The sequence below is a fragment of the Lolium perenne genome, unplaced genomic scaffold (assembly GCF_019359855.2).
Source record: "Lolium perenne isolate Kyuss_39 unplaced genomic scaffold, Kyuss_2.0 unplaced23, whole genome shotgun sequence".
NCBI lineage: Eukaryota > Viridiplantae > Streptophyta > Magnoliopsida > Poales > Poaceae > Lolium > Lolium perenne.
The window spans coordinates 15,640-29,098 of NW_027248981.1; the positions used below are offsets into that span (position 1 = coordinate 15,640).

General features: G+C 45.6%; 1 protein-coding gene across 1 annotated transcript; it reads left to right on the forward strand.

Annotated features, from left to right (window-relative positions):
* The first annotated feature begins 1,726 nt into the window (after positions 1-1,726).
* On the forward strand, positions 1,727-2,414 carry LOC127326455 (uncharacterized). The gene is made up of 2 exons (XM_051353311.2): positions 1,727-1,890; positions 1,990-2,414. Exons 1-2 carry the CDS (start codon positions 1,815-1,817, stop codon positions 2,154-2,156), a joined length of 243 nt encoding a protein of 80 aa, XP_051209271.1. The 5' UTR covers positions 1,727-1,814; the 3' UTR covers positions 2,157-2,414.
* Positions 2,415-13,459: the final 11,045 nt, after the last annotated feature.

A 13,459-nucleotide genomic window follows, 5' to 3' on the forward strand; every position in this document is an offset into this window, starting at 1 on the left:
CCATTCCGAAGAATGAGTGCCAAATCCATGTGTCATGTGAAGCAACAGCTTCAAGAATGACTGTGCACCCCTCAGAATGGCCGTTGTATGCCCCTGCCAACCAAAGGGGCAGTTCTTTCACTCCCACTGCATGCAGTCTATGCTGCCAAGCATCCCAGGAAACCCCCTGGAAGCGTTGATTGACAAAAGACGAGCTGTGTCCTCTGCATTAGGTTGCCAGAGGTACTGTTCTCCGAACGAACCGATCACTGCTCTGCAGAACCTGTACATCGCTTCCAAGCCGGTAGACTCACTCATGCGCGTGTACTCATCTACGAAATCACCGGCAACGTCATATGCGAGCATCCTAATCGATGCCATGTATTTCTGGTACGAAGAGAGGCCTACCTTGCCAATTGCATCCACTTTCGCGCAGAAGTAGTCGTTGTAGAGCTTGACGCCATCCATTATCCGGCGGAACAACGGTCTGGACATCCGAAAACGATGGCGAAACAACGCCGTCGGGAACAATGGCTTGGGTTGGAAGTAGTCGTTGAAGAGCTGGTCGTGGCCGCGTTCTCTTTTGCGGTCCAAGGGGGCCGCGTGCTCCGGCAAGAACCCCCGGTACACGGGGATCTGCGACAATGTGCTCGTGGATGATCAGCGCAGCCTCCGTGAAACATTCGTCGTCGGACTCCTCGTCTGACGACGTGTCGATGAAGTTCTTGAAGACGTAGTCGTCGTCGTTGTCCACCATGATCTACAGATGAAAAGGGACAAATTTTAGATTGCCCATTTCATCGAACACCTCGCAGGCGGAGGCCATCCAATGCGTCCGTAGGGACCTGCAGGCCATGGCCGTCTCGGCCGACTTGCGGTCTGGAAACACGGTGCACGATAGCCCACCTTTGGCGGCAACGCCACAGCTGCGAATGGCGGGAGGTCTCGCGACGGTGAGAGGACAACAACGGCGGCGACGGCGTCCTCCGACTTTGCTACGACGCGGCGAAAGCAGCACGGGGCCGCGACCTATGCTTCCGCCCCGCTTGCCGGCGTCTCGACGACGGTGGCCGGCGTTGACGCCGCTCCCAAATCGCCGGTCCTTGGGTGGCGGCGGAGCGATGGGAGATGTGTGCGAGGGGTTTGTGTTTTGGGAGACAGACAGGCGGGCCAAGGGCGGACAAGGGGAGGATGCGAGCGACTAGCCTTCGGTGTCCGCGGCAACGCAAACTCGTTCCAGATTTGGGCCGGGTTTGGATCGTTCCGGACGCCGCGGTCATCCGTTTTTGGGATGGGTCCGCACGCTGGATCTCGTTTTTGTCCAGTTGAACCCATTCAGACGCGCGAGCGCGGGATGAGTCGCTCGGTTGGAGATGCCCTTATTGATGCGTGCATGCGTGTCGCCGAGACAAACTTGGTCTTGTTTCCTCACCGCTCAGCACCGCGCTAGTGAGCGGTACCCCGTTAGTGCACGTAGTCGACTAAGGCGCGCAGAGGACACCTGCAGATAGTGGCAAAGCAAGCATTTGTATGCGAGGGGAGATGTTAATGCAGTGCGTCCCATCTGCCAACCGTTACCGCACTCTCTTGTCCGATGCCACCGAAGGTGCGCCACGTACATGCGCGTGGATAGCCGACGACGAGTCATCGAGGTAGATGCAAAGTTTGGACACAGCTCACTCCTCCTAGCTTATCCTAGCAGCCCTCCACCGGAAGAGACAAGCCTCTCTCTCGCCTATAAATTCTTTGGTTCTCATGGGCATCTATCCCATCCATCACACGAACTTGCTAGCTACTACAAAACTTGCATACTGAAGAAGAAGAGAGTGTCAACCATGGCGTCCAAGGGTCTCATTGTGTTCGCTCTCCTGCTCGCCGCGGCATTCCTCGTCACCGCTGCTGAACAAACTCGTGAGCTAGCGCACCGATTTTCAACAGATTTGTTATATCTGCAGGCTAAAGAGACTGGCTACTCCTTCTAATTACATGCATACGTTTTTGTTCATGCAGCGGCCAAGAAGGAAGAGACCGCGGCCGGTGTTCAGGGCTACGGCGGAGGCGGTGGCGGCTACCACGGCGGAGGCGGCGGTGGCTACCACGGCGGAGGCGGAGGCGGAGGTGGAGGCGGCCACCACGGCTGCGGGTGCTGCGGGCACCATGGCTGCCACTGCTGCTGAGTGCCAGTATCAGATACATGCAGCTACGAACGTACGTGTGCACAAGAAATAATACTGTACGTAGTGCGGCTGCACGAACGTAGTAAGAACTCCGTGTATGGTCAATAAAAAGGCATCGAAGGCGCATGTATGTATGCACGTTTATCGTGATCCAAATCTCAGGGCTCTGTTCCTGCCGATGTAATTCACACTGTAAGACTTCCCTTTCTTGCTTAAAACACATGCAACTCTCATGAGTGTTTGTAACGCAAAACAAAATCTCAGGACTCTTGTTCTACAGACGTACGTGCATCTGATCTGACACATGATTTATTCGCAGAGCTTTCTTAAAACATAAACGCTACCATTTCCTCGAAACGAAACCTATATAGCTCAACATTCTATATTTTATTACGGAGTACTAAGAAAAACAGACGATCGACAGGGAACTTAGACTTCGATACAGCAACCAGGACCGGGCAACCATTGAACATCACTTAGCGCACTATATTATATTTAGAGGGTCCACGCTAAATTTTAGTAATTTTGCCCGTTATAGTGCTATTTGCGAAATGGAAAACTTCATAGAATCGATTACGAAAAATAGGATCGGATTTTGCAGTTCTTTTTCTGCAGTACCTCGACGTGACATGAGCATGAAAGAGGTTCAAGAATCCGTTTTCTTTTTATAAGGGCTAAAAATTACTTGCTTTTTGGCTTTTTGACCCCATACTGTAGGGTGGATCTCGAAAGATAGGAAAGATCTCCCTCCAAGCCGTACATACGATTTTAATTGAATACGGCTTTCCACATAATTCTATAGGGATCTGTGAGATCGAGTATGGAATTATGTTTACTCATTTAAAGTGAGTATCCGTTTTCCTTCTTTTCCCGCTAGGATCGGAAATCCTGTATTTTCCATATCCATACGATCGAGTCCTTAGGTTTTCGAAATAGTGTAATTGAAAAAGAAGTGCTTCGAATCATTGCTATTTTACGCGGACCTGTTCTGAAAAAGTCGAGGTATTTCAAATTGTTTGTTAACACGGACAAAGTAAGGGAAAACCTTTAACGCGCTATTTTTTCAGGCAAGTTGCTTTCACTTTTTCGTGGTGATGAACTGCAATCTGTTGGTTTCACTTCTAAGTCAGACGATAATATCGCTAATGCTAATAATTTTTAACACATAATTTACACTATGCACTAGTGGAAAACAGGGCTTTTGTTCCGGGTGGTAAGAGCCTTTTGTCGCGGGTGGCCATCCGTGACAAAAGAGGCACGATAAAAGGTCGACATTTTGTCGCGGGTCGCTTACCACCTGCGACATACAGCCCACCACGTGGCAGGTGCGGGGCGTGCAGGGGACAGGCCCTTTTGTCGTGGGAGGTATTACCACCCATGACAAAAGGCCCTCTACGTGACGCGCGCACAACGCTGCTGCTTTAGGGTTTGAGGGGTGCAGCACCACCCCCCCGCCACCGACCTCCTTTTATTTCATTTTTTCATTCGAAAATAAAAGTTGCATATATTTGTACGCTACTAGAAGTGGTACACGTTTATTCATTATATATATATATAGATCGATCAAACAAATATTGGAAGCAAAAGTCGATTCCCCTTACATATTCGTAGATTCCCTTACATATATATATACATGGAGCTCACGATCGACAGACAAGTGGTACTAACGACCTTCTATTTGGAGGTAGAGCATCTATTTGTACTAAACAAGCCTTTTTTGTTTAATACTTCTCTAACCAAAAGTCCCGCCAGTTCCTCCGCGATTCCTAGTAGGTGTTCCTTTGGTTGGAGTCTGTCCCGCATGAAGTCGACCTATATACGAAAATGAGATGATATGACTATATCAATGTTGATAACGAAATATTGACGATAATAAATAAAGTTGTGAATGTTATTGCTTACGTTGAATTTATTTTTGTTCTGCTTCTCAGTGGTTAACATGCGAATGGACTCGCAAACGTAGTATCCACATAGATTCGTCTCTTGTGGCTGCTGGGGGCACGGTACAGGAGTAAATGTTAGCTTCTTTGCCCAGTTATCATCCTTACGATGTTTCTTGAAAGCTCTCCAAGCCCTGCAAGGCAAAAGAATGATTGAATGAGTGGATAATTAATTGATATCTCACGAAAGATATAGCGCGGCGATGAAGGAAATTACACTTGGAGCAACTTCTGCAAGTCGCGGAACCCGTCCACGCCTCTACTCAGTGGGTCTCTTACTTCAACTATTCCCTTATCATGTTGAATGTCTAGTAGAATCCAGTGGAAGCTGCACATGTTATGTATATACGTCAGGAATTACACTTAACATCGAGTAAGAAAAATTGAATGTGCATAAAAGATCATTAAGACTCGTAGTTGTAAGGAAACAATATTGAATCACAGAAATATTGCTCCCCCAAAAACCTTAGTAGGTTTCCCCCCGTTTCTTGGCCTTTATGTTTTACCGTTTCAACATGTATTTTATCTGGGTCAACAAACCCAATATTGATAATATTATTACTTTTGCATTCACTAATCTTCAGTCTGCATAAGAGAACACATAAGATATAATGAGTATATGCAATGGAAATGAACATGAACTGAATGAAAATGAATTTATATGTAGTTAACAACTTACAAGCAATAGCAACTCATGAGAGATTTGTCGAGGGCTTCTAAATTGAATAACTGCCAGAGTTCATTCATCTCAATATGGATCTCCTCCTTTCGGTAGTAATATACAAATGGTATATTCGCCACGATGTACCTTATGTTCTCCTTGCACGCATCAAGGTACCACTGATGAAAATTCCGCATATGTGTTGGCAGTTTATGCAGGTGCTCTTTGCTGACCAAGTCGGCCACGTAGACAAATTTAGGAGCTATATCAGCATTTGGTAGTGCAGCATCTGCTGCAAGCAGCAATTCCAACATGGTAACTTTACAGGCAGCCGCTAGGCTTGCAGCCTCTTCCATATCGAAACCACCATGTTCCTGGTACACCTTGGGAACATTAAACACTTTGAGTGCTGGGATCGATTGTTTGGGCTGATCTCCGAGGAGGGGAACTTCCTTTCTCTTTTTGCCTTTTGTCATTTGCTTGGTCTTGAGGGGTGCACTTGTTGAACTTGACTTTTTCTCGGGTGCACTTCTAGCTGATGATTTGCTCATGCCAGCAATATCCTTCTCCTTAGCCTTTTCATCCTTCTTCTCGTCAATTACCTTCGCAAGGTGGCGTGTATAGTCATCCTTCTTCTCGTGTAAGTCATACTGCGATGGTGTGTTCAGAAAACTAACAACATATTCTTTTTGCTTCTCTATGTATGGCTCTGGCGCTGGAGGTTTCTCCTTATGAAAAAAATCATAATTGTATTTCTTAACAATGGCATAATTTTCCTCCTCAGTATGATCGTAAGGACGGGGGGAGGAACCTTTGGTACTTTTGGGAGGGGCGACATCTTGCGGACATGACTCTTGAAACGCTTCCGGCTAGGTGCATTCCGAGTCTTAGTGGGCGGAGGCGGCTGCGCTGGAGATGGAAATGGACTACAGATGTCGTGGTCGACGTCGTACCCATGGGGTGATGGTGGCGACATGTGATCAGTAGGAGGAGGTGATGGTGGCCTGCGATCACCTGGAGGAGGTGATGGTGACCTGTGATGCGTGTGGTTGGCACGTCCGTTGGGAACCCCAAGAGGAAGGTGTGATGCGCACAGCAGCAAGTTTCCCTCAGTAAGAAACCAAGGTTTAATCGGACCAGTAGGAGTCAAGAAGCACGTTGAAGGTTGATGGCGGCGAGATGTAGTGCGGCGCAACACCAGGGATTCCGGCGCCAACGTGGAACCTGCACAACACAACCAAAGTACTTTGCCCCAACGAAACAGTGAGGTTGTCAATCTCACCGGCTTGCTGTAACAAAGGATTAACCGTATTGTGTGGAAGATGATTGTTTGCAGAAAACAGTAGAACAAGTATTGCAGTAGGTTGTATTTCAGTAAAGAGAATTGGACCGGGGTCCACAGTTCACTAGAGGTGTCTCTCCCATAAGACGAACAGCATGTTGGGTGAACAAATTACAGTTGGGCAATTGACAAATAAAGAGAGCATGACCATGCACATACATATCATGATGAGTATAGTGAGATTTAATTGGGCATTACGACAAAGTACATAGACCGCCATCCAGCATGCATCTATGCCTAAAAAGTCCACCTTCAGGTTATCATCCGAACCCCCTCCAGTATTAAGTTGCTAACAACAGACAATTGCATTAAGTATTGCGCGTAATGTAACTAGTGACTACATCCTTGAACATAGCACTAATGTTTTATCCCTAGTGGCAACAGCACATCCATAACCTTAGAGGTTCTTGTCACCCCTCCAGATTCACGGAGACATGAACCCACTATCGAGCATAAATACTCCCTCTTGGAGTTACTAGCATCAACTTGGCCAGAGCATCTACTAATAACGGAGAGCATGCAAGATCATAAACAACACATAGATATAACTTTGATAATCAACATAACAAGTATTCTCTATTCATCGGATCCCAACAAACGCAACATATAGAATTACAGATAGATGATCTTGATCATGTTAGGCAGCTCACAAGATCCGACAATGATAGCACAATGGGGAGAAGACAACCATCTAGCTACTGCTATGGACCCATAGTCCAGGGGTAGACTACTCACACATCACACCGGAGGCGACCATGGCGGCGTAGAGTCCTCCGGGAGATGATTCCCCTCTCCGGCAGGGTGCCGGAGGCGATCTCCTGGATCCCCCGAGATGGGATCGGCGTTGGCGGTGTCTCTGGAAGGTTTTCCGTATCGTGGCTCTCGATGCATGGGGGTTTCGTCACGGAGGCTATTTGTAGGCGGAAGGGCAGGTCAAGAGGCGGCACGGGGCCCCACACCACAGGGCCGCGCGGCCAAGGGGGGCCGCGCCGCCCTAGGGTGTGGCCCCCTCGTGGCCCCTCTTCGTCTCTCCTTCGGACTTCTGGAAGCTTCGTGGAAAAATAGGCCCCTGGGCTTTGATTTCGTCCAATTCCGAGAATATTTCCTTACTAGGATTTCTGAAACCAAAAACAGCAGAAAACAGCAACTGGCACTTCGGCATCTTGTTAATAGGTTAGTTCCAGAAAATGCACGAATATGACATAAAGTGTGCATAAAACATGTAGATAACATCAATAATGTGGCATGGAACATAAGAAATTATCGAGACGTCGGAGACGTATCAACCTGCTGGGACGACTAGTACTAGGGGCTACCCAGCCTGGCAGCCTGATGTTCTTCTTTTCCCAGAGAATGATTTCTCCCAGCACCTCTCTGAGTGTAAGCCCCCCATCACCTCCAGGGATTTCGAGCTCCAATGTCTCCCACGACGGTACAACTGAATCCACCCCGACACGAGCATAGCCAGCTGGAATCTGATTGCCATGCCATGTTGCCGGCTCACCTTCAGGTCCAAATGCCGGTAAGACATAGCCGACCACCACCTTAACAAACACCTTCCTGAACACCTCATGGAGATCACAAGGTGTTTGCTCCTTGATTCCATCCAAGGGGTCGCTAGGACCGGCATCTATCATCATTCGTGTAGGCGGGGCCTCCAAGTCGGCATCCGAATCTTCTGACATGTCTGTCTTGTCATCCACTCCCACTATGTTTCTTTTCCCATAAAGAACTATGTGGCGCTTTGGCTCCTCCGTTGATGTATTCTTTTGTTGATTTCTTTTGCTCGGTTTGCTAGACATGTCCTTCACGTAGAAAACTTGAGCCACCTCGTTGGCTAGGACAAATGGCGCGTCCAGGTACGCAAGATTGTTGGGATCCACTGTTGTCATACCGTACTTATCGTCTATATGTACACCGTTGAGCTTCACCCATTTGCACCGAAACAAAGGGACCTTAAAAGTGGGTCCATAGTCAAGTTCCCATATCTCCTCTATGTATCCATAATATGTGGTGGTTTGCCCATTCTCGTCTTTTGCATCGAAGCGGACACCACTGTTTTGGTTGGTGCTCATTTTATCTTGGTCGATCGTGTAAAATGTATTCCCATTTATCTCGTAAATGTACATATGTTTGAAGATGGTAACCTGGCCAACAAGTACAGCTGCTCTACAACAGTGGTGTCCGCTTCGATGGAAAAGATGCGATGTCTTTGCAACCAACTGCCGAAGGTATTCATGTGTTCACGTGTAATCCATGAATGGGGCTTGCCCGAGTTTATTTCTCGTAAAACATTCTTATGTTTCTCGATGTACGGAGCCACCGAGCTGGAATTGTATAGAACTGTGTAGTGTGCTTGATTGAAAGAAATCTTGTCCCTGCACACCGTTGCTTTCCTTCCTAGTGTGCCTTGTCCAGTAAGCCTCCCCTCATACCGAGATTCAGGAACACCAATCGGCTTAAGGTCAGGAATAAAGTCAACACAAAACTCAATGACCTTTGAGGTACTTCCTTCCGGTCTAGCTCGGTTATGAACATATTTCTTTAAACTCCCATGAACCTCTCGAAGGGGAACATATTGTGTAGAAATACAGGATCGAGAATTCTAATCTCTTCAACTAGGTGAACGAGGAGGTGCGTCATAATATTGAAGAAGAATGGTGGGAACAACAACTCGAAGCTGACAAGACATTCGACCACATCTTCCTGTAATCCTGACAAAGTTTCTGGATCCATTACCTTCTGAGAAATTGTGTTGAGGAATGCACATATCTTCACAATGGCTAGTCGAACATTTTCAGGTAGAAGTCCCCTCAATGCAACCGGAAGCAATTGTGTCATAAGCACGTGGCAATCATGGGACTTTAGGTTCTGGAATTTTTTTCTCCTTCATATTTACTATTCCCTTTATATTCGACGAGAAACCAGACGGAACCTTGATACTGAATAGGGCTTCAAAAAAGATCTCCTTCTCTTGTTTGGTAAGAGCGTAGCTGGCAGGCCCTTCAAACTTCCCTGGATGATTGCCGTTTCGTCCTTTATGATGTTTCTGGTCCTCCTGTGCTTCTGGTGTATCTTTTGTCTTCCCATACACGCCCAGGAAACCTAGAATATTCACACAAAGATTCTTGGTCAGGTGCATCACGTCGATTTTAGAGCGGACTTCCAGGACTTTCCAATATTCTAGCTCCCAAAAAATAGATTTCTTCTTCCACATGGGCGCGTGTCCGTCAGCGTCTTTCGGAACAGGTCAACTACCTGGACCCTTTCCAAAGATAACATTTAAATCCTTGACCATGTCAAATATATCAGCACCACTACGGGGGACAGGCTTCGGACGGTTGTCTGCCTCGCCATTGAAATGCTTGCCTTTTTTCCTTAAGGGATGCTTGCGCGGAAGGAAACGGCGATTGTACGGGTACACAACTTTTTTGCTTTTTCCCAAATATTTATCTTTAGTCTCATCTAAACAGTGTGTGCATGCGTTGTATCCTTTGTTCGTCTATCCTGAAATGTTACTAAGAGCAGGCCAATCATTGATGGTTACGAATAGCAACGCTCGTAGGTCAAATTCTTGCTCGGTGTGCTCATCCCACACACGTACACCTGGTTTGGCCCACAACTCCAAAAGTTCATCAACTAATGGCCTTAGGTACACATCAATGTCGTTGCCGGGTTGCTTTGGGCCTTGGATAAGCACTGGCATCATAATGAACTTTCGCTTCATGCACAACCAAGGAGGAAGGTTGTAGATACATAAAGTCACGGGCCAGGTGCTGTGACTGCAGCTCTGCTCCCTGATACGTCTTCAACGTATCGATAATTTCTTATGTTCCATGCTTGTTTTATGACAATACCTACATGTTTTATACATACTTTATGTCATATTTATGCATTTTCCGGCACTAACCTATTAACAAGATGCCGAAGAGCCAGTTGCTGTTTTCTGCTGTTTTTGGTTTCAGAAATCCTACAAAGGAAATATTCTTGGAATTGGACGAAATCAACGCCCAGGATCTTATTTTTCCATGAAGCTTCCAGAAGTCTGAAAGGGAAACGAAGTGGGGCGACGAGGCGGCCACACAGTAGGGCGGCGCGGCCAGGCCTGGGGCCGCGCGGCCCTAGCGTGTGGGCCCCTCGTGGCGCCCCCTGACCTACATTTCCGCCTACTTAAGCCTTCGTCGATAATAACTCCAGGACCGAGAGCCACGATACGGAAAACCTTCCAGAGATGCCGCCGCCAGTCCCATCTCGGGGGATTCAGGAGATCGCCTCCGGCACCCTGCCGGAGAGGAGAATCATCTCCCGGAGGACTCTTCACCGCCATGGTCGCCTCCGGAGTGATGTGTGAGTAGTTCACCCCTGGACTATGGGTTCATAGCAGTAGCTAGATGGTCGTCTTCTCCTAATTGTGCTATCATTGTCGGATCTTGTGAGCTGCCTAACATGATCAAGATCATCTATTTGTAATGCTACATGTTGCGTTTGTTGGGATCCGATGAATATTGAATGCTATGTTATGTTGATTATCAATCTATCATCTATGTGTTGTTTATGATCTTGCATGCTCTCCGTTATTAGTAGAGGCTCTGGCCAAGTCGTTACTTGTAACTCCAAGAGGGAGTATTTATGCTCGATAGTGGGTTCATGCCTCCATTAAATCTGGGACAGTGACAGAAAGTTCTAAGGTTGTGGATGTGCTGTTGCCACTAGGGATAAAACATCAATGCTACATCTAACGATGTATTTGTTGATTACATTACGCACCATACTTAATGCAATTGTCTGTTGTTTGCAACTTAATACTGGAAGGGGTTCGGATGATAACCTGAAGGTGGACTTTTTAGGCATAGATGCATGCTGGATAGCGGTCTATGTACTTTGTCGTAATGCCCAATTAAATCTCACACTACTCATCATAACATGTATGTGCATTGTCATGCCATCTTTATTTGTCAATTTCCCAACTGTAATTTGTTCACCCAAGATGATATATCTTATGGAAGAGACACCACTAGTGAACTATGGACCCCGGTCCATTCTTTTACATCGAATACAATCTACTGCAATACTCGTTCTACTGTTTTCTGCAAACATCATCATCCACACTATACATCTAATCCTTTGTTACAGCAAGTCGGTGAGATTGACAACCTCACTGTCACGTTGGAGCAAAGTAATTTGGTTGTGTTGTGCAGGTTCCACGTTGGCGCCGGAATCCCTGGTGTTGCGCCGCACTACACTCCGCCGCCATCAACCTTCAACGTGCTTCTTGACTCCTACTGGTTCGATAAACCTTGGTTTCTTACTGAGGGAAACTTACTGCTGTATGTATCACACCTTCCACTTGGGGTTCCCAACGGTCGCGTGCTGTACGCGTGTCAAGCTAAATTTCTGGCGCCGTTGCCGGGGACGTGAAGGAAAATTACACCACAGAGATTTCTAACTCCCACGTCAACTACACGCCAGCAAATAAATTTCTGGCGCTGTTGCCGGGGAGATCAAGACACGCTGCAAGGGGAGTCTCCACTTCCAATCTCTTTACTTTGTTTTTGTCTTGCTTTATTTTATTTACTTTTTTGTTTGCTGTATTATATCAAAATACAAAAAAAATAGTTTCTAGCTTTACTTTATTTACTATCTTGTTTGCGTTCTCCATATTAAAAACACAAAAAATTAGTTACTTGCATTTACTTTACTTATTTCATCATGTTTTCTCCTAAGTTTATTCTTAAAGATTACCGGTAGGCCGAGGGTCTATCCTTGGGAAAGATAATATAGAAGATTTTTAAGAAACACACTTGGTAGAACTTGCTCCTACTTATGAAATTGATGTTGCTTCTTTAGTACACGCGTTAGAAGCTAGATTTGTTAATCTCAATCCCGTGATTCAACATATGTTTCTTACACTCAGTGATATGGAAGAAGGAGAAAAGAAAGATTTTGTATTAGAAACCCTTCTTAAAGAATTTGGGGGTATAGCAAGAGAAGCTAGAAAAGTCTTTACTAAATATAATATGCTTGGCTCTTATACCAACTTCGCTAGTATCCTTGAAAAGATGGAAAAAGATAGACAAAAGTAAACTAATCAAGTTAATTATGAGGGGGATATTAAAACATCAATACCTTGCAAGCTCTTAGGAATGTGCGAGGCACTAGAAAATAACTATGCTTGGCTTGTTCCCGAAAATTTGTTTGATGAGAATAGCAAGCCTAAGACTAATGAAAAGGGAGCCTCTGAAACTTACATAGATAAGATACAATGCATAGTTGAGAAAACTCCAAACCCCGATGTTGATGCATCATCTCTTGATAACACTTGATACACACTTTCTGCGCCTAGCTGAAAGGCGTTAAAGAAAAGCGCTTATGGGAGACAACCCATGATTTTACTACAGTACTTTTGTTTTATATTTGATTCTTGGAAGTTGTTACTACTGTAGCAACCTCTTCTTATCTTAATTTTGTTGCATTGTTGTGCCAAGTAAAGTCTTTGATAGTAAGGTTCATACTAGATTTGGATTACTGCGCAGAAACAGATTTCTTGCTGTCACGAATTTGAGCATTAGTCTCTGTATGTAACTCAGAAAAATCTGCCAATTTACGTGAGTAATCCTCAGATATGTACGCAACTTTCATTCAATTTGAGAATTTTCATTTGAGCAAGTCTGGTGCACCTAAAAAATTCGTCTTTACGGACTGTTCAGTTTTGACAGATTCTGCCTTTTATTTCGTATTGCATGTTTTGCTATGTTTGATGGATTTCTTTATTCCATTTACTTTCAGTAGCTTTGTGCAATGTCCAGAAGTGTTAAGAACGATTATTTCACCTCTGAACATGTGAATTTTTATTATGCACTAACCCTCTAATGAGTTGTTTTGAGTTTGGTGTGGAGGAAGTTTTCAAGGATCAAGAGAGGAGGATGATACAATATGATCAAGGAGAGTGAAAGCTCTAAGCTTGGGGATGCCCCGGTGGTTCATCCCTGCAAATTTCAAGAAGACTCAAGCATCTAAGCTTGGGGATGCCCAAGGAATCCCCTTCTTCATCGACAACATTATCAGGTTCCTCTAGTGAAACTACATTTTTATTCCATCACATCTTATGTGCTTTACTTGGAGCGTCTGTATGTTTTTGTTTTTGTTTTGTTTGAATAAAGTTGGATCCTAGCATTCATTGTGTGCGAGAGAGACACGCTCCGCTGTTGCATATGGACAAATATGTCCTTGGCTTTACTCATAATGTTCATGGCGAAGGTTGAAACTGCTTTGTTAATTGTTATATGGTTGGAAACGGGAAATGCTACATGTGGTAATTGGTAGAATGTATTGAATAATTTGATACTTGGCAATTGGCTCA

Coding starts and splice junctions, on each gene's coding strand:
- LOC127326455 (XM_051353311.2), top strand. CDS start 1,815: ATGGCGTCCAAGGGTCTCATTGTGTTCGCTCTCCTGCTCGCCGCGGCA. Junction 1,891..1,989: donor CACCGCTGCTGAACAAACTC/GTGAGCTAGCGC, acceptor TTGTTCATGCAG/CGGCCAAGAAGGAAGAGACC.